The sequence below is a fragment of the Alligator sinensis genome, unplaced genomic scaffold (genome assembly GCF_000455745.1).
Source record: "Alligator sinensis unplaced genomic scaffold, ASM45574v1 scaffold65_1, whole genome shotgun sequence".
Taxonomy (NCBI): domain Eukaryota; kingdom Metazoa; phylum Chordata; order Crocodylia; family Alligatoridae; genus Alligator; species Alligator sinensis.
The window spans coordinates 305,985-328,257 of NW_005842037.1; the positions used below are offsets into that span (position 1 = coordinate 305,985).

Consider the following 22,273-nt stretch of genomic DNA (forward strand, 5'->3'; position numbering starts at 1 on the left):
CCATGCAGAAATAAAGGCAGGTGAAATATCTTTTTCTCAAAGATTGTCATAAGAAGCTATTGCTGACTTCTTCATTCTGTTGGGTGAATTTCCATGAAAGTGGCATCCACAGCTTATTGCAACGTATTATCTGTGGTATTTTAAATAGAGTGATTTTTCAAGTAGCAAGAAGGAAAGGAGTTGGTTGGCTGGTTTAACTATAGATGCCTTCTGGACAGAGTCCAAAACCCAGCAGATAAACAGTCTGATCATGTGTCACAAAGAATTTATTTATAATGTGATTGTTTTTCTTTTGGCTCTGGAGTTGTAATACAGCTGCCATGGAAGAGCTGTGTTTTGCATCTTTTGAAACCCTTAAAATCCCTCTTGTGTTTTTTCAACCTGTCTAATGATTAACTTGTTTGTTGTTGAGTCAATGAGAGGTATTATTAACCCCAGAATCACCTTGATGTTCTGAGCACCATTATTCCTCTAAGTATTTATAGCACCCTTCACTGGGATGTCCCTTTATTCACTTTTGTAATTTGGTACATTACTACAAGCACATCATTTTTCTCTGCACCACAGTTAGCTTCTGCATATAAAGCAGTTCATCACACTTCAATTTGTTATCTGATCAAGGACAAAAAGTTCCCGTTTAAGAAGAGCTGCAAGCCCACCTAGTTAAAATTCCCCTGCAAAAATGCCAAGTGCACTGGCTTCTGCGAGTTTAAAAACTCCCTGTGCATAGCACTGCATTTTTAAGAGGATTTGATTATTCTCTCCAACTCCACCCAAGCCAGGCACCAAGAAGCCTCTTCATTTAGGATCTTCACTAGACTGCATAGAAAAATGGCTGTGGGGATATCAGTAAGACCCTTATATAAATACTAGTGAATTGCCCATCAAGAATGACTGGGGGGGCCAGCAAACTTGCTAACCCTACCCCCTGCTATACCACCACCACCTCCCAGGAGCAGGGGGGAGGAAGCTTGCCCCACTGTCCCCTCCATTTCCCTCCACCAGTACCCCGCTCTGTCCCCTCCTTCCCTGCCGTCATGGCTGCGCATGTTTCAGTAACCAAGAGCGTTACTGATAGAGGGACAGACAAACTAAGGCCTTTATTATATTAAAATGATGGCATACAATGAAATTTAGCCACCTTCCTGGGACCATAGTTACTTCCAAGACAGCCACAGAGAGGCCTTCCCTGCCTCAAAACAGTAAAGCTACCATGAGTTTTCTACACAAGGGATGATACTTACCCTAATTTTTTTTTTAATTTTACTACAGAAATACAGTGCAACATCCATAATCTGTTGTATTCTTGTATGCCCAGTATCAAGTATAATATTGGGGTATTTTTATACTCGTTATTGTAGTATTTGATTATATGAACAGGTATAGCTATATTTTCTTGAAAACAAGTAAAAGCATGAGACAGAGAGAGAGATCTCTGCCTCTAAGTCACTGCCAGTTTCAGAAAAATGTTTCCTTTCTCCAGTTTTAGATATTACAAATATCTTACCTCGTGGAAAATATGTTTTGTACCAGCCTGTTTGTCAACAGTCCATTGAAAATAAAGAAATAAGAATTTGCGTAAGCATAAAATAAGGTCTGAGAAGTAAACCATTTATGTGAAGATATGCTTGGGAATGAAAAGTTGACACAAGTTAGACTCATGGGCAGCCAGCATCTCTGGAAATCCATCCCTAGGTGTCTAAATTTAAGTACCCAAAATTAGAGGCCACCTTTGAAAATATGAGCCTAAATGGAAACTCATGGACAGTAAACAGGCTGCATGATATTTTCAAGGAATAATAAACCAACATTTCTAAGCCAGCCTTTCCTGAAAGATGTTGAAAGCATTTCTCCTGACCAAGTAAAAAAAAAATCATGATAGTATTTTGTATTTGAAAACTGCCGAACACAAAATCTAATCCCACGTAGTAGCAAAATAATTTTTTTGATAAGTAAAGAAACACTTCTTATGTATCAGAATCCAATGAGTAGAAATAGGACAAAAGATCTCCATTCAACTGATAACATTGAGCCCTAGAAATGGGGAGTTAAGAATATTGGCTCACGCTTGGATTTCATTGCAACTAAGTGTTAGTCTGAAAACATTTTCAGAACAACACTGTAACACTGATAAGAAGGAAGAAAAAAATTCAGGTCTAGGAGAGCCTCTGAATGTGGCTGGGTAATGATGAGTGTGAATAAGCAACACAGAACAGTCAGCAAAGAGATGCCTTTGTCAGGCATCAGATGTAGCTAGACATCATGAGCTAGCAGTTTTCCAGAGAGATGAGGAAATCCCACACTAGAGTTCTTTGCAGAGAATTAGTCAAGCCATATTTTATTTATTGATTGATTTTAAACAAAGGTATCTGGGGAGGTAAGTCAACTCCAAAATATGAACAGAGTGAACAAAACTGATTATTGGGGAGGCAATTGCATTTTATGACTATAGATTCACACTATACATTTTGAATTCCAATTACATTTGTACAATATCATAAGTGCTGGTCAAAACTAGGAATTTCCACTTTGTATAAAACTCTGACCTTTTGCAGATTTTGCTCCAAATCAAAACAAAGTAGTTCATTTCAACATTTTCCATGAAATAGCCAAAAAATGTTTTGAGTGAAATGAAAATGTTTCTAGTTATTCGTTTTGTAGAATAAAAAAAGTTGAAGCAAATTTTTTGAAGCGTCTCACTTCAAAATGAAAAGTTGGAATGGCATAGTCTGATGCTGTCAAAGAGAAATGTTTTAGCTATCAAAATGCTTCATTTTAGTTTCAAAAAGAAATGTAATCAAATTTGATCCATTCCCATGGAACATTTTAATTTTGAGCAACTGACAGGTTCCAACAGAAATACATTCTGTCAGGAAATGTTATCCAAATCCAGTCATTATTAAAATAGAGCAACTCACTACACTAGTATACTTACTCTTATTATGACCATTATCCACCATCATTAATTCTCAGGTTTTCAAAGAAAATTTGAATTTTTCATCATTATTTCTCGTCTCTCTATTTCCTTAACCTGCTTACTGTCTTTCCATTTGCTTTTCATTTTGCTTTGTTTCACATCCACATGGCTTCTCCAAAGTAGTTTCTCCTTTAGAGGTAATGCTCAAGCTGTCTTCAGTTTCTTTTGACCCCTACTATAAAATGCATTTTAATGAATTATTTATATATTCAACTCCCCAAGGAGTTTCACTTGTATCTTCTATAGTTTCTGCCTGTCACAGGCAATTACTGAGTTTCATCGGCTGGGCAGCACCTGCCAGTAATCAAAACATGTCCCTTCTTTACCTTTGGGTTTCACACCATTCAGCACACACAAGCCTACCAGATCTCCTCTATCATCAAGATGATCATCTTACGGGTTCATTCCCTGGCCTGTTTTGAGGATAAGGTTGGGTTGGATATTATTTGTAAATCACCCTGTTGGTTAAGGAAAACAGTGAAAAACAGACAGCTTCTGCCACTTGTATGGATTTGGATGAACAAATGTAAATGCCAGAAATAAAATCCTTTGCATACTAAAGCTAGAATACCCTCATATCTAATAAAACCATGGCATTTTACCAGTTGTGTAGACATCAACACATGATCTTTGCTTGGCTTTATCCAAATAACATCCTAGGCAGGGCAAAACCACGGTAAGCTTGCTAACCCCTTTAATAAATACAAAGTAATAGGTATGTGTAAATATTTATCTAGTATTGTGTGCTCTAGTTCTTATTTTCCAGATAATCCACCCATCATCTGGCCTTACCTTTTTTCTTATGTTTTAGATCAATGGGGGGAGGCAATCTTTTTGGCAGGTGTGCCATAAATTAGGCCTTGCACCCTCCCCAAATGCCACTCCTATCCCTTTCCCCTGCCCAATCTGCTGCTCTGTTTTCTGCTCCCTCTTTGTGCTCCTTGCCCAATCTGCTGCCTGCCCCCTCCATAATCAGCCATGTGCCACCTAGAGCCTGCCTGTGCCATTTGTGGCAAGTTGGCCACCCCTGATCTAGACAATACAAGAAACTCAGTGGAACAGGTGTATCAGAAGGAAAACTGTTTATTATTTCAAATGCATGGATCTGTTTCCTTTTAACTTTGTAAAAATTCTCCAAGATATTAAAGCATTGAACGATTAAATATTTCACACAGGACTTTGTAATAAAGCTTGTATCACTGAAATCATTTCACAGTGACAGACCTCTCTTGTTCAAGTCTGTTAAAAGTACTTGGTCCTCCTCTTCTGGGGTTAGTCAAGGTCAGTATCACTTTCAGCCTAATATCAGTCTACCAGGCTGTGAAGGTTAAAGGTCCCTTGCCATCATGTCTAACTCCAGAAGAGACAGCCGTTTAAAGCCTCTTCACTGGTTAGTGGGTATAAGGGGCCCTGAGACGTTGGCACGCCACTGAGTCCCACCTCAGAACCACAAGGACAAGTTTTCATGGCAGCTTCATTCTTACTAATATCCCTCAGTTTACTTCCTGCCCTACATGGCGTTAGTCCAGTTATTTCCAAACTCTCTGCAGGTCTAATTACCTCTCTCACAGTGGCTGTCTGTGGTCATGCCAATTCTTCACAGGTCTCTTTAGATGACCCAGGCCTTCCTTCTATTGTAGGTTGGACCTGTCTCTTGACTGGTTAGCTGGAAGACCTTGGTTATTGTAGATTTCTAGTTGCCCTGCTGTGGTGTTTCTAGAGTCCATCACCAGTTAACTAAGTTGCTGCTTTAATAGTTCTTTTCCTCCTGATACCTCCCAAAGCCTAAAAATAAAGGCAATAATAAAAAAAACAGATTGAAATTGTAGCATTTTGAAATACTGTACCAAATATAAATCCCATAAACCGTCTCCTACAAAAACCAAAGAATTTCACACAACTGTACCATAACAGTTTCCCTTTTCATCTACCTTTATGGCCCAATCCTGCAAAAAACCCCAAAAAACAGAAGAAGGATATTTTCAAATACCCTTGTGAATTCATTGGGAATACTAATGTATGAAAATAAGCATGCACTTGAAGGATGTGAGCTGGTTAAATTTGTACTATATTAAGTGAACTAGTTTAGCTTCTACAAGTGAACATTTTCTCGCTGAAAAAATACTTTTTTGTGAAATTGAAAGCTCATGGGAAAATCTTTTGAATTATTTTTATTTTAACATTTAAATTGAAAAACATGCTAATTAGGTGTGTTACTTCCATTTGAAATCTCTTTGCTGCTGCCCTTTTTCCAATAGCAACATAGAAAAGTTGGGGGAGGCACATGCCCCCTTAAAAATAAGGAACTTTCAGAATTCCATGAAATGTTTCTCCCAGTTTTAAAGCAACTCTGGGCATAACACATTCACCCTCCTCCCACAGATTGATTTTTTCTTCTCCGTTAGCATTGTAGGTCAGGGGGGGATTTTGTAATGTTTAAGAACCATGTGTGGAGAATTCAAAATCAAGTGCCTTCACATATAGAGATTTGCTGTAAAACAGAACAAAAAAAAAGGACAATTAGTGGAACCTGGCAGTTAGAGCCCTTGCTTGGCCACCAGGAAGAAAATGCATGGTTTGGTTTGCTTGTGAAAATTGCCCTCATTTTGAAATATAGATTGTGGGGATCATGGGGTACTCTGGGTTCAATTTTAAATCTTGCTTGTGGAGAGGTAGTTTCAAATCCTTGACTGAAATAATAAATTAAAGAGCTATTGCAGTTCATATGTCAACACACCAAGCCCCTTGCTTAATAACCTTTTCTTCAAAGGTCTAGGAGTGCGAATCGACCGAGAAGAGCACTTTGTTTCACACTTTCCCATGAACTGTGAAATAAGCAGTCATGGTGAAGCTTTGCATGGCTCTTAGTCCCTTGGAATCATTAAATAAATTCACCCCCGCACTCTGTTTTCCACATTTGAATGAAGCCAAGCAGGTTGACCCTCAGAAAAATCAGAAGAAGCTACTTGCTCTAAACTCCTCATTGTGCATGCAGGTGACAATATTGCCAAAGCCAAACACTCATAAAACAAGCAAAAATAATCCACAGTTTAGACCTTGACAATCATGAGATTCAGTTTTTCTATACATGCTGCCTCACAAATTGCTTTCTGGCATTGTAGTTTATAATTATAGCCTGCTCTTTTCAAGTTTTTGTATGTAGCTGTGAGGACTAGAAACTTTGTGTTCATTGAAAGGGGAGAGCTTCTTACATAGTAATAAAATTCTAGGAGCTGGGGCATTAAGAAGGATACTATCTATCTATCTCAAAACTGATAAAATCATGAGGCTGGCAACACTGCATTGGATATGCTTCTATTATTTACCCATGTAACTGCAATGCCTCACGGCTTCGGTGTTGATTAGAACTCCATTGTATTGGAGAAAGTAGCATGAATACCTTTGACAATTCTATGTTATTTTCTTGTCACAAGTCTCATCACAGATGATGATGCTTGAGTCTGAGTTTTAATTTCTTGTAGCAAATAAAATGAGATGAAAGAGTGAGGTCACACATGCACTTAGGAATTAATAACAAAAAGGATCTAGGGACATGAGTTGATCACAAAGTAACTACGAGCCACCTCTGAAGCAACTGTGGAAAAGGTATCTGTGATCCTAGGATGCATCAAGCATGGTATTTTCTAATAGAGGGACAGGAAATTATTAAGGCTGTTGTACATAGCCCTAGTGAGAGCTTATCTGGAATACTGTGTAGGATTCTGGGCACCCATGTTAGAGAAAGACTAGAAGAGGTGCCATTAATCAGGCTAGAAGGGCTATTAGGATGATCAGCAGGGATTCCTGGTTTTCTATTTAAAAATTGCAGATTCTCTGATTAAAACTTCTGAAATCCACATTTTTCTGTGGTTAAAATGAAATGTTGAACACAATGTTTTATTGATATATTTACAATTTTAAAGCAATTTGGAAGCTAGAATAAAATTAATTCAAAATACCTAGAATTTTTGGCTTTTGATTTTGGGGTTTTTATCAAGGAAAATCAGAGCTCCCTCTGTCCCCTTCACCCACCAGTACGTGGGTCCAGCAGCAGTTGTCTAACCCCGCTTGACATTGAGCAGCCCTGATATGCTGGAGCCCTGCCTATGTCATTGCCCCTCATTCCTGACCCACAAGCCCCCAACCCTGCTGGCGCTCATCACTCCCCAACCACAACTCCCTGACCCTACTAGTGCCCCTCCCTCCCCAACCACAGCCCCCTGCTCCCCTCCCCAGCCCTGCCAGAGGGGGCTCCCAGCTGCCAGGGCTATGGGGCCAAGGGCCAAGGTCCTCAACCCCCTGCTCCCCACAACACCCCCCAAGCCCCAGCTGCCACCCATGGGAGCCAGCAGCTGCTGCAGTGAAGAGTGGAGCCTGGCTCCCCTTCCCCCATGGGCAGCATGGCCAGAGCGAAGCCCATGGGGGGGTGGGCTGCCCACTGTGGGCTCGGATAGGGAATTGGGGGCTGGCTCCCCATCACTGTATGCACTCCCAGGACAGTATGTGGGGCACATGCCCTCCAAATCTCTGTGCCCCAGATTTCTGAGCCCACAGAAGGCAGCCTGCCCCCACCACATGCACAAACCTGGGGGGCACATGCTCCCCTGCCCGCTCCCCCTCTGGGAGTGTAAGCAGCAGCAGGGAGCCAGACCCCTCCCCATCCCCCAGACAAGCCACCCACAGATCTGTCCCTGTCCTCGCCTGGGCCCTGCAGCCATGCACTCCAGCCCCAGGACCCAAGCCCCATGCACTGCCTGGGCTGGGCAGCAACCCCAGCCCTGCTCAATTCTCTCCCTCTCTCACTATGAGGGCCTCAATTTCCCCTACCCCCTATTCCAGACTTACCTGCAGGAGCTGCTCTCCAGGCTGCCTGGCAGCCATATGCATGTGTACATGCGCACATGCACATGGCTCCCCCTACCTCACCACCCTTCTCCCACTCCCCCCAACCCCTTTGAGGCTGAAACGCTGCCAGCCTGCAAGGGGAACCCACTGTTTCCTGCGTTTTTCTCCTTTAAAGGATAAAATCTGGGTTTTTCTCCTTAAAATGAGAAAATCCAGATTTTACTGCATTTTAACCATGGCAAATGGAAAACCCACACCTCTGATGATCAGGAGACTAGAGAGCCTATTGTACTGATAGAGACCTACAAGAGTTTGGCTTATCCAGCTTAATAAAATGGAGGATGAGTGTGGATCTGATTGCTCCCTATAAATACATCACAGAGGGTGCTTCTACATGAGACATTTACTGTGCTGTTGACTACTTAGCTATACAATAAACATGCTGTCTGGGTTGGCTGGGACACAAGGGTGCTTCCGTGCAGTGTCTGCCTGCTGGCTAGTCCTGTGCTGAAGCATCCTCGTGCCGCAGCTAGCCCCTCTGCAGCATGCCAAGCCAGGGGGAGCAATCGTGGGCTGACAGGCTGAGCCCCTGGGTCCCCTGCCAGCTGAGGCTTTTCTACCCTGCTTCAGTGTGCTGCAATTCTGGGAGCACGTGCAGTTGTGCACCCTGCAGCAATAAACTCCAGAACAATAAGCCCAGGGTGAACACGAGCAAAATTAAAAATATTTAACCTAAAAGACAGTGCTGACAGAAGAACAAATGGGCATTAGATGGCCATGAATAAATTAGGCTGGAAATTAGAAGATGTCTATCAGAGGAGTGAGGTTGTAGAACTGCCTTTCATTGAGACTTGTAGGGGCAAAAAAGCTAATTGGTCTGAAGACAGAACTTGATCAGTTTTTTAAAAGGATTGTATGACATAGTACTCGTGATAGCAGGAACTGCACAAGATAATTCAGAAAGCCCCTTTCAGTCCTATATTTCAAAGACGTTTCTACCCTTCGTCGTTGTGAAAAACAGTTGGATAAACATAAAAATGGAAAACCCTGAGGATATATCAAAAGCATATTAGATTTATCATTAATAAAATAAAATCTCAAGATGTTAAGAGGCCTGAGTCATGATTTTTTGAACACTCAAGGTTGGCAATACTAATTATAGGTAAAACTGTTTGCCAATGCTAAAGTCCCTGTACAAGAGCACACTTGGATTGCAGCAGTTAACCCAACAAAGACAGAAATAAAATACGGCCTGTTTATAGCACATACCTGTCTGTGCAGAATCTTTCTGCTTAGGCCCACTTTCAGAGAGTCAAAACTAAGCCTTAGGCTGCAGGAGAGACTCCACTGCCAAACACAAGCAAACTACTTCAGCCCTGGGAAGCCAAAATAAAGATTATAGGCTTAACTCACAGTCTTCTGCTTTGACTACAGCATGTTATTGGCTTCTCCCTGGTCAGAACATCCCAGGTGCATGGAACCTCCCAATCTATACAAGAAGAGAAATAATTTGTGCCCTCCCCACTTTTGATTGCTTTCAATAGACTTTGCCTTGAGCAGGGGGCACTGGGGAACTTTCCTTTTCAACAGAAAGGAGCAGGGCCTCCGTCTGGGGTCTCATGAAGATGGAATCCTCTTCAATTCATGCTGATATAGCATTGAGTGTACACACCCCAGCGCAAGCTCTGTAAACGCCATCAAAGCAACCGCTTCCAAAACACTGATTATAAAAATAAACTGGGAAGTATTTTATTACATGTCTTCAGAATGAAAGCCATTCACTCACCTGGTGAATGTGGTGGACTCGGTCAGGATCTGGGGGAAAAAGGAACGCTGGCTTGCAAAGCATCTGCCCTCCGGAACCATGAACACACATGAGCATTCCTTTCTGACAACTCTGCCCAGATTTATTAGCTGCAAGCAATTCTCAGCTAATGTGTGAAGAACATTGACGTTAGTTAATTCCTAATTATAAATCATTTCAAATCATTTAGTCACCCAGAATATAGCCTTTCAATTGTGCAAGTGTGGATCTTGATTTACCTGAAATGCCTAGATTGGGGGAAAAAAGGGAACACTGCATTAGGAGAAAGGGAAAGCATTACTTTAAAATAGACAACACCTTCCCCACCCCTACCCCCCACAAAATCCCACTTGGGCTGAGATGTTTTTTGCTACATTCCTGATTTTGGCTGCTACTGGGATTAAAACAGTCAGAGTAAAAATACATGGGCAGACCAAGAACAAGAAACTCAACTGAAGCCTTTGTAAGGATCACACACATTACTTGTCTCTTCTTATAGGTTTGACTCTAATTATGTGCAGGATAGACAGGATGCGGGGTGTAAAAGTGCCAGGGGTAGAGTTCTTTGGGTAGATGTGCTATCTTTTATTAGACCAACTGAGTAGTTGAAAAAAAGTTCTTAGTAAGCTTTCGGACACAGTCACCCTTTGTCAGGCATAGGGCATCTCTGCTGGTCTGAGACTCCAAAGAACGAGAGAAGCTAAAAGTGTGGAGGGATGTCAGTGAAAATGTAAATAGATAGAGATAAGCAAGACAAAAGGAAAAGAAGGGAAGGGGAGAGCAGGGGGAAGAAAAAGTCAGAGGGAGACCTGTGCTATGCCAAACAGTACTTGTAAGAGTACTGAACACATCTCAGGGAGCAAGTGCTTGGCTAGGATGAAGCTCAACCTTGAAGTCCAATGCTGGGAAGAGCTACTGGAGATGGGATGGACTGTTGTTGGGAGGAACTAAGGGATTTGTAATATAGATGGTCAGCAGGTTTGATTTAAAGGCAAGCCTGGGAAGAACCTTCAATAGGATTATAGACATAACTTTAGTCATGCCTGGGATCTAAGATAAGGTAGCTGCTTTTATGGGTGGAAAAGTTGCCGCAAATCCCCACAGCACTATGCATTACAGCCCCTAATTTCTGTCCAGAAAAACACCCTAATAAAATACTTCAATGTGGAGAACTAGAAGAATTCTTCCAACGCCTGCACCTCAAAGAATATTTCCACGACCAAACTGAACCCACTCCCAACAACAACTCATCCTCTGACAACATTCAGGAAAGGATCAACGCCAAAAAGCCCCAAAAAACATCAGATTGGACACCTCGCAGTGGACGAAACCCTAACCTTGACCGCTACATTGACTGCTTCAGGGAAAGAATGAACAATGAAATAATCAGCAACACACGCCACCACAACAACCTCTCTCTACCAGAGAAAAAGGCCATAGAATCTCTAAGATCTAACCACCAAATAGTAATAAAACCTCCCCGTTTCTCATTATTCACTTTCTCCCATTCCCATGGAAATAGCCTCCAGTCTCTTATTCAGTGGTGCAGAGCTTAGATGTTACTTAGAAAGATTTGCTAAGGATGCTAGCCATTTCTATTAGGAATGAGTTGTACTGACTGCCCTGGAAGGGGGAAATATAAGGTAGAAAGAAATTACAATTGTTTTAAGCTCCTTCTTCAGAAACCTGGTTTCAGAATGCAGAGGGAACAAAGTCATAAAGAAAGTGTATGCCTTCACACAAACAGGAGTTTGTGTAAAGTGTTTGAAATCATCAGTAATTTTTCCCCACAAAGTTTTATCAATGATGAGAGAGTTCAAATAGAACCAAATTTTAACTTAATATAAATTACACTATCTTAATTTATAAACATTTCTATGGTTGCACATGAAGATTCACTCCTCTTCTGGTTTCCTTCAACTGGCTTTTTAACAGATGTTATCCAGAATACCAGGTGCTAACTTTTGTACTAGTATCTCAAAATAAGTAAACAAGAGTGATCACAGGCATTACAAAACATGACTTGACAGCAGCAGATAACACATCACAGAAAGAATGCAGACCTCTGATGAGCATCTAAAAAAACTTGACATTGTCAACTGTTTCATAGCCCTAGGGTGACCAGCTGGAAATGATTCACAAACCAGATTAGAAAGCATTTGGATAGTTTGGATACTTGTTTGCACTTCCCATAAATAGGACTGGAGGCTTCTACCTGTATTTTACAAACGAGATGAAAACAGCTTTCAAAAGCAAGAGCACTCGCTTCTCCCAGCTACGGAATGCAGGAGTTACCTAATAGTTTATACAACTATTTAGGTAAATTGTATGTTAATAGACCTGATTATCACTGAGTACTGAGAACCTGTCATCAACAGAAATTGTAGCTTCATATCTGGATAGCCACCTGGATACCACGTGAAGAACTGCTGCAGTACAGAAGAAAACCCCCCACAAATCGCACACCGCTGGTTATGACCTATCACGCCTCCCTTGAACCTGTACGGAAAATCCTCAAAAAATTGCAACCCATACTAGGCAGAGACCCTATTCTTAAAAAGATCTTCCCAGAGCCACCCATCCTAGCCTTCAAACAAGCACCGAACCTTGGCAACCTCATCACCAGAAGCAAACTTCCTCAAGCCCAGAACACACCAAAAGGATCCAGACCGTGCCATGACAAGAAATGCAAAACCTGCCAACACATCTCCACCACCCCCACTATTACTACACCCCACAACAAAGCCATCAGCATTCCTGGATCTTACAGCTGCACCTCCAGAAATGTAATATACCTCATCCAATGCACCAAATGCCCTGATGGAAGATATGTAGGAGAAACCAAACAACAACTGCGCACCAGAATGAATGCACACCGGAAATCTATCAAAGACAGAAACACCCAATTACCGGTGGGGGCACATTTCTCACAGGAGGGCCACTCTCTCTCCAATCTCTCAGTCCAGATCCTCAAGGGAAACTTACACAACACTTCCCAGAGACGAGCCTACGAGCTCCATTTCATCAACCTGCTGGATACTAGAGATCATGGACTAAACATAGACATTGGATTTTTGATACATTATAATCTGCCTGGCAACTGACTCCCCAGCCCAGCCCAGCCCCTGGCTTCTTTACTTTTCATTCCATCCAGGAAGAGCACACACCAACTGCTACAGCTTCCTTAGCTTGACGAAGGGTTTTTGAACCCGAAAGCTTGCTTAATAACTATTCTCCAACCATTTGGGTTGGTCTAATAAAAGATATCAAATTCACCCAAGGAACCTTGTCTGCCTAGCCCCTAACTATGACATCAAGCCATGTTCCTTTGGCCTCCAAACCCACTATATGTCCACTATGCTGAGGGTTGCAGCACAGCATAAGCTACCTTGTATAAAGCCAGTGCCTGGTGTTATCTTGTATTCTAAGAGTGCTCTTACACTGGTGGCAACAGTAAAAAAAATTGTACTGCAGGAAAATGAATTCTTGGGGTCCTGCCATATTTGAAGACCATGCACAGAATAGCTACATCTCAGACAGGTTTTTTTCAAATCACAGAAAGGGACTTAACTGAGAACATGAATAAGTGATTGTTACTAATCCTGCCATTCCTGTGATTGCTTGCTACTATGATAGCAATGTATAACTTCAGAGTTCTCTAGCTACTCATCTATAGGTAAATAGTAAGCCCACTTTACAGATAGAGAAACAGTGACAGAGAAATTAGGGTCAACATTTCAAATGTGTGCGCAAAGGTAGGCACCTCCATGCATGCCACAGTGAAGGCAACCAGTGGGTGTGAAAATTAGATCACTTATGTAAAGCTAGGCACCTAAGCCAGAAAATGCTGGCATAAGTGACTTGCCAAAGGCCGCATGACTAAGGTTTGAGTCATACAGAGGCTTACCCACATGATTAATTCCACATGCTGTGAGGAGTCTTTTTTAAGCCTAAAGGAACTACTGACAGTGCATAAATTTAGGCACGTACTGAATTCTTCATGGGATCAGGTCCTCACGCTATTTAACTTGCAGTTGCTCTGTGCAGATGGACGCCTGTCCCAATGGAGAAACCCAGTGAAAGCACTAGATGTGCAGTTGTAGCAATGCAGAAGAGCCTGAAGAATCAGGGTCTAAATCAGTTGCCAGTAGGGGTAACAAATCTTAAGAGTTCATGAATCCCAATCCCAATCACTAACCACTCTGCCACTTAATATATAAATGGAATTTTCCTTATTGCAACCCTGTATTTTTTCATATAAAATCTTCATTTGCATCCTGAGGCAGACTGAATTGCTCATAGCACATACACAGAGAAACTCTTGCTGTTGGGCAAGAAGCATTGGCATGCTCATTCTAGTCTAGAGCACTCCATGTTCCATTTTATACTCAAGGACGTTCTACGATGTCTCTGCAGAGATATCTGTGAACACATCTTAACTTTTGGAGGCTGTAAAGAGGGTTTGCCAAAAATTAAGTCATCTTGTTTTCTGTATTGTAAATGACCCATTTTATCAGGATGCCAAGGCATATAGTTGGCTCTTAAAAACTCCTCTAGACATAAGCTTTAGAATTCAGCCTGGCCTTAGAACATTATTTCTTCTTGTAAAGCAGAAGTTGATAGACTCAGCTTGTACTCTTAAGCTCAGGCATTAAGTATTAAGGAGCCATTTTAGTGATCAAATGGAGGAAGTTCTCAACATTACAAGCTTCTCTCAGCTGATTAACAAAATCAACTTTCAAACATACCAAGTAGTGGATTTTCCAGAGCAAGGGGAAAGTCTTTGACAGAGCTGGCAACAGAATCCACATCCACTAGCTCTTCTTCTTTCTTTCCTCTCTATCATTTGATGTCACGGTTATACAATACTTGAAACTAAAGAACAAATCTTTTTCTTTTCTTCCCATTACATGAATAGCAATTATAATGTTGTTACAATTTTGCTTTAAAGATGTAAGAGTTTGGCATAAAAATCACAGTTGAAAGCTATCTTTTAATTAGCAGAGTTTAGAATGACAAGCTTCAAAAGAGAATAGTGACACTGATTTTAAAGACACTTTTAGACTGTAGTAAATTAGTCCTAAATAGTTTTCAAACACTTTAAATAACTTTTAAGTGACTCCTTTCTCAGTACCATATTGTCATCTTACTTGATCCTTCAGTGAAATCAAAATTATTTGTTATAGCACATTCCTCACTCTAGGAAACACTTACCTCAAACTGCCTTTTCCTCCATAATTGTCTGGTTTTTGCACATTCAATCCCTTCTCATAGAAAGTGGCTTAAGTGCCTTGCACCCACAGCTGCCTCAACAAATCAGAAGCTTGCCTGCTCATGTTTTCAGATATGATAAGCAACAACTCTATACGGAAAAAAGGTCTTAAAAATGAAAGCCTGAAAGGGAATTAAAAGGTAAGAAGCAGTGCCACTGAGGAATATTATTCTGTATCATATTGTAAATATTTATGCTCTTCATATTCTTTATTTGGATCACTAATTCTCCAGCTTTCAGTCACGATAGAACACCATGATTGTCTGGCCAAGAGAAATACTGCAAAGAAAGGAATAGCCACAGAGAGGTTATCCTTATACAGCATAACAGATCCTTATTCAGGATCTGTCTTGAACTCAGAAAATACGATGGACATGTCTGTTTTTTATTTACAAAGATTTATTTTCACTCTTAGGATAGTTAGCTAAAAATGTGGGAACGCGTACTTGGTTTATCATCAGTACGTACATATCTAAGAAGGCAGGGCCTTCCTGAAAAAACTACATAAATCTGTTGCAGAAATTCCCCATCCATGTTGAAAAAAGAGCACTGTGAAGTGTGATTCTTCAGGGAAGATCCTCTAGATCTGAACTGGCATAACTGGGAAGAAAATGTAGCCAATAAAATATAATTGGGACCCACAGAATCTGGTGTTTAATAATGAAGTTTAAATTCTGGATTTATTCCAACTTTACTGCAAGCAGAATGTAGTCCAATGAACCTATTTAATATTGACAATATGGTCTGTTTACCTGTCACTGCCAAATACTGGAGAGCAAGTATCAATATTGCTGTGGTTGTCATGTTGACCAGTTCCTCAATTAGGGGTCTCATTTACAGGAGTTTGAATGAAAAGATAGTACAAGGGCTTGATTTCAATAAAAGATTTTTGACAATAAAAAAATATATTTTTTTTAATTTTAAAAGAAACTGAAAACTAAATCCTGTCTTCCTTATATAGACAAAACTCTTACTGAAGATCTGTTTCCTTCGAAGTGTAGCAACAACTTGATGTTTAAAAGAATAAAGAAAAATTATGCTCCGGCGTGTAAGATGAACATTAGAAAACTCAGGCCAAGAAACATTTGAGCAACATTCAAAGGTTACAATAAGAACACAAAAGACATACTGTCAGACCAAATGTCCATTTAGACTAGTATCCTGTCTCCAACTGTGGCAAGGAGGAGGTGCTTTATTGGGATAAGTGAGATGGCTGATAAATCCTCATCAGCCATCTTTGGACATGCAGATAATACAATCATGGAAGGCATTCATCCTTGACTGTGAGGGATTGCCAAAGAAGAAGGATTGGGAAAGAATATGTACAGGGCATATCTAATGTAAACCAAGCCCTGTTATACCCTCTCTGCCATCAACTATCATTGATTTGGGGAGGTTAGAGGATATATCCCTGACTCTTAATAGCTATTGATGGACCTGTCTTGTCCTTTAGATATTGTCTAAACATAAATGAACCAAACAGGCTGCATCCATCAATATGTACATACTGTATATGTAAGCATTTTAAATATAAATCTCATTACATACAAATCTCACTAAGCATTTGAAGCTTTGTACTGCATCCCTGGTTACTGTACAAGGAACTTTGTTATTAACTTCAAGGTGTATACCATCAGGCTTTACCTAGTTAAGAAATGCCAACTATCTGAGGGACCTGTATGATCAAACAAAATCCAGACTGCAGTGGAAAGTAGTAAAGTAGGACATAAAGTTTTATTCTGAAATGATCTCTGGCCACAACAACAAAATGTAACAAATATTCACTAAAACAGTCTTACTCCTGTCATCAGCTGTACAATACATACAGTATCATAAAACTGGCCACTAGGATTAAAATCCACTACAACATCTTTAATGTTAAGTGGCGACAGCAGCATCTCACAGAAAATTATACATACATATATACACAGTCAACATTCAATCGTTTTTCACGTTTTCAGTACACACAGTTGCAGCATATTACAGTCACGTGTCTAAGTCGTTGCTCAATAAAAACCCAAGCTACTGCTTAGACATAGTTGTAGCAGTTGAGCTGAGATTTTAATTACAATTTGTAGCAGAGATGTACAAGCCCCTAGAAACAATAATTCACAAATGTATATTTTATTTAAATGCTACCGGAGCAGTATGTTGGGCAATATTAAAATCTTTACCAACATGGAACAAAGCGTTCTTTTCCTACTTATTGGAAACATCATTGATGGAAAAAAAATATATACATTTCCAAATGGAGAGTAGCAAATAATACACGCTTTTCTTAAAGATTCTAATATTGCCCAATGCTACTTATGCCTAAAGTGTTTTAACATTCTCCGGGAGTCATTTAGAACTCCACACCACCTACCAAGTTAAAAGTGGCTTAAGTGCCTTGCACCCAAATTGTAAAAATCCCTGGCCACCTTTATTAGAGCCAGGCACATATAAAAGGAATGCACTTTGGTTCATACCAAATGCCCTGGGATTAAATCACACTATAAAATTAAATGGTTTGAGGTAAATTTTTACAAATACAGTTGATTTCTGTATAGTGTTATCGTAACAAAAATTTATTTAAAAAACAAACAAACCAGTCTGATGTTAAGGTACAACCAATGAGGAAGTGCCATCTTTAACCCCTTTAAGCAACATGGAAGTTACTACAAGAATAGAGTGTTCTATCGAGCTAGTAGTATGATTGCCTTATGGTATCTATTAAGGCCTTGAAAAAGTACAGGATGTTTTTAAGACAGGTAGAGCATTTAAAAATAGATTTCATCCTCACTATCCAGTATTCAAAGGGTTAAAGAGGCCACAACGCATGCCCTACAACATGGCATTTATAACAAAAGGCACATTGTTAACACCAAGGGCACAATTTATCCTCTATTGTTAATCTACACATCTTGCATCACTTTGTTGTTCCAAAACACTTAAATGGTAATGAACACTCCAGTGGTGCAAGAAACTGAGCCAAAGGAGACTGCAACCAAAGACAAGACAACACTGTGCTATTACTAAAATCTGAAAATAGCTCAGACATCCCTAGACAATGGTTACATGTGAGACTAAGCACTGTTTCCAAGCCAACTTCTATGCGCCTAATTATCAGAGCCCTTATAATAAAAATCACATCAAAGCAACATCCTTTTCCTTTTTCCTTCTTTTTACATTTAGAAATAAGCTACAATAAAAAGCAGCTAGATCACTAAAAACCATAACATAGCTGCTTCTTTAGGTATAGTTGAAGTTTCAATGCATTGGGTTAAAAAAATAGCTCTGCACACTATATTTTGGCCTAAAAGTTTCCGGTAGCATTCATGAATAAAGTCAATCACAAATGCATTATTGGCATTTAAGAACTGGTTACATGAAACAGAAAATGTAGTGGTTTTAGCCTATTAATGACCCATGAATGATATTATAAATGTTTTCTCCTTACATTTACACTGAAACCAGGAACAGAAATCAATCTTCAGTTTAAAATGTGATGGGGAAAACTATTTCCTTCCCTAATATAATGCAATCTTCATGCTTTAACATTTGTGAATTTCCTAAACAGCTAATGGTAGAGGGGAGAATCCCAGTTACTGCAGAAAAATATAGTTATCATAGGAATCTAATTTTTTTTTTTTTTTTTTTATAAGAAAGCTAATAGGCCTAGAAGTCTATTTTCTAGACCTAGAAATTACCAATCATAAGTTAATGGATATTTGGATTACAATGCCACTTTCATTTTAGTTGTATTATTGTATCTCAGTTTTGAACACGATTCCATATAAGCTTACATATTGCACTTACACACACTGTATAAAATTGTGTACATTTAACACTGGGACAGGGAACTATAATTTAAAAAAATAGTAAGAACATTAGTTTATCAAAGCTCTAATGTTAAAGTTAGCAATTAATAAACATCATCCTTTTTCACAAATTATTTTTGGGGTTTCTTTATGTATTGACTTTTTGGCAAACAGTTATATGTTTCCTGAGAGTTCTATCTTTTCTTATTACTAGCGCACCCCCAGAATCTTAAGTTAAATTAAAATAATTAAGAGCAATTTAAGTTTTAAGTGAAAATCTCAATGAATATGTAAGAGAATTTAACCGGAAACTTTCTTAGCCTCTCTGGGGACCGTGCTTTAAGTATTTTTAATAATTTTTAGAAGTAACGTAGTGAAATCTGTGCACATAAACATTGTTTATAATAAAGTTATTGAAGTTTTATGATTGCCATCCTAACGTCGCTCATTCTAACATCCACAAACCTTCCAGATTATGTTCTACTTTCCTTAAAATTCCCTTTGCCTGTCCTTCACAACCCAATGTAGATTATTATCACTGCATATGATTTAATACTGATTTTACGTTTCAAACTGCTTTATTCAAAAATATGTTGCACTGCACAGTAATTCTTACTTAATCCTGGTTCTCATCCCTTGATTAGGACCACCTTCTTTCCATGAGTGCAATTAAAACACATACATGTGTGCACACGTACACACACACACACACACACACACACACACAAATATACATAAATCTCTACTGTTCCTTCAAGGTTCTCTTCAGCTATCATGCTAAAGATTAATTCAAATCACTTAACTTTCCCTTGATGTTTCTCCCTTAGAGATGTACCAGCTATTCCACCAATTAAGCTGATGTCATCCAAGAAGGATGCAATTAACATGCTAAGATTTAACAATCTTCACATGGTAGTTCTCTAGAAGAGCAAATAGTGTTTTGTCCTTGCATACAGATTTGATCAGAAGGTTACAATGTACCAATGAGGTCATAATCCATCAACTAGAGATTGTCTGGAAAAAATATCTGTGAAATCTATGTAGCATTAACAGTCTGGGAGGTACAGTATAAAGGTGACAACAACTGCAAATATGATGTAGCGAGCCCTGCCTTCACTTAAGCAGAGAGGAGAAAATAGAAGGAGAAGAAAAAAAAAAAAGAAAGAAACCAAAAGTGAGCGATGTTGGCTGTACACCTGAAATTAAGTGCAAAACATTTTCCTTTACATTTCTTCATCTTTAGAAAGTGGCTCATCTGTCTTATTAAGATTTAGAGGAACACATACAATCCCACCCTCATTCATCCTCCCACTGTCTGTTCCTCTCCTTTTAATACAGGGTATGAATGCTAATAAGGTATTCTTAGTCCCAGCAACTTTTTTTCGCACTGATGCCTGCGCATTTGTTTTAATCATTAACATTATGTCTCATTTTTAAAAAATTCTCTAAGATGTGGCTGTATCATTATGAAGTCTCAGCTTCCTCAAAACATCATGGAGAAAATGACAATATTAGATGCTATGGCCTCAATTCTGAAAGTGCTTACACAGGTATCAAACTACTCAGATGAGTAATCTCAAACAAACCAAGCAAACCAAAGACAAGCACATGTTCATTTTTTGCCAGATTGGGGCCATCATCTGTAAGTATGGAAGAGAATTACAAAATTATCCTAAAGGAAAACTAATCCAAACCATGGAAAGAAAGGTTAACATCTTTGATGCCACGCTGTAATGCATGACAGTCAAGTTGGAACCAGTGGCCTGCCACTGATGTTTATTACTGTGCCACACTAATTACAGTAAGGCTAATTGTACTTTAGAAGACAAACATTTTTAAAAAGAAGTACAAAAACTTAAAGCATCGTCCCCATATTTTATAAAAAGAAAATCAGCATTTCTTACATTTAAAATGAGTGCTTGAAAGATACAAATGAATAAAGTTATTGAGCAAATAAAAATAGAAATCTGAGCTACTTCTTCATATGAATAAGGCTCAGCCATGTAGTATCTCTTGTATAACCAGCAGTGGAGTTTTTCAAACTCAGCTAACGAGTTTTGGCAACACTGTTCTCTGCTGAATATTCCCATTGGCATCTGTCATCTGAGCCAAATTAGTCCTCAGTTTTGAAGCTGAGCTTGAAGTTGGAGGTAACTTGGAAATTGACGTTATAGCACCAGTGCTCTCCGTTATTCTTTTTGCCGATGTCTTCTCCCCAGTTGGAGGCTTTGGCAAACGTCTCCTAAGCCAGGGATGACGTAAAGCCTGGCTGGGCGTCATACGTATAGCAGGATCCCATTCTAAACACTGTTTTAAAAAGTCAAGGAAGAGGGGATCATCACATCCCTTTAATGCATTCCCCCACTCTCTGCTCTCCGGTGGGCCACGCAATTTTCCCCTCCGGGAACGGCCACCATTGAGTACTACAGAACCATCAGACAAAGTTGTAACAGTACAATAACGGGGATAACCCTTAGAGCTTACAAAGTTTTTGGCTCGTTTGGATGAATCTAGCAGTTTTTGGGAGGGCATGCCCAACAGCTCTATCATACAAGCCAGCTGGTCCCCTTCATCTTCTCCAGGCAAGAGTGGATAACCTGTTAGAAGCTCTGCTAGAATGCAACCTAAGCTCCACATATCAATAGGCATCCCATAACGAGCACCAAGGATCACTTCTGGAGCACGGTAAAACCGTGACTGAATGTAAGTGTAGACACGCTGATGTTCATAACAACTAGAGCCAAAATCAATAACCTTAATACCACTTCTACCCTGCTGCTTCAAGAGAATGTTCTCTGGTTTAAGGTCACAGTGAATGATTCTATTTTTGTGCAAAGCATCCAAGCACTGTAGAATTGAGTGGGCAAACTTGCGAACCAAAGGCAGGCTGAAGCCCTGAAATTTGTTTTTCTTTATTAGCTCATAAAGGTTCATACTCAGCAACTCAAATGTCATGCAGATATGGTTGCGGAATGTGAAGTTTTCCAACATATGAATGACATTCATGTTGTTATCCTTATCTTGCTTCCTTAGATGCTCCAAAATTCGGATTTCTTCCGCAGCTTGGCGGTGGAAACGTTTTTCATTTCTCACCATTTTTAATGCCACATGCTGATGTATCTTGTGATCATAGGCTTTCACAACTTGCCCAAAGCTTCCTTTCCCTATCACTTTCAGGACTTCATACCTGTATGCAATATGATCATGGGGTACTTGCACGTAAGACCCCTGGTCATCGTCATATCCACCATTGTTTGGCCCACCAATCACGCCTTGCCGTTTCTTTGCATTTGGACCCAAAAAGTATATTTCAGGGTAGTTGAAAATTTCATGGTGTTCAAAGGCTGTTAATTTTTGCATGTATTGCTTCATTGCTTGCTCTGGTGTCATAGGGGAGGCTTTTACCTTCCCTGTTCCATCTGTAGATTTTAAAGAGCTGGAGCTCCCCTGTCGCCTGTGAGCACTATCCAGCTGTCTGTCCTGAACCACTGGCAATCCGGATTTGCCTACTGTTGTAAGTCCATTTGGTTGTGTTGTTAGAACTGTCCTCTTGTTGCTATTGTCTTCGAACAGCT

General features: G+C 39.8%; 1 protein-coding gene across 8 annotated transcripts in view; it reads right to left on the reverse strand.

Annotated features, from left to right (window-relative positions):
- Positions 1-2,322: 2,322 nt before the first annotated feature.
- DYRK2 (dual specificity tyrosine phosphorylation regulated kinase 2) overlaps positions 2,323-22,273 on the reverse strand; it is a 29,837-nt gene continuing 9,886 nt past the window's right edge. For 5 of the 8 annotated variants that reach the window (XM_025202808.1, XM_025202810.1, XM_025202811.1 and 2 more), the window contains 5 exons: positions 20,603-22,273; positions 9,609-9,874; positions 9,092-9,198; positions 4,538-4,762; positions 2,323-3,435 (listed from right to left, as the gene is read on the reverse strand). In XM_025202808.1, coding sequence (XP_025058593.1) covers positions 20,742-22,273 — 1,532 coding nt within the window. In that variant the 3' untranslated portion in view covers positions 2,323-3,435; positions 4,538-4,762; positions 9,092-9,198; positions 9,609-9,874; positions 20,603-20,741. Of the gene's footprint in view, positions 3,436-4,537; positions 4,763-9,091; positions 9,199-9,608; positions 9,875-16,613 lie in introns of those variants that run through there. The other 3 variants (XM_025202809.1, XM_025202813.1, XM_006022471.3) reach the window with 3 other exon arrangements.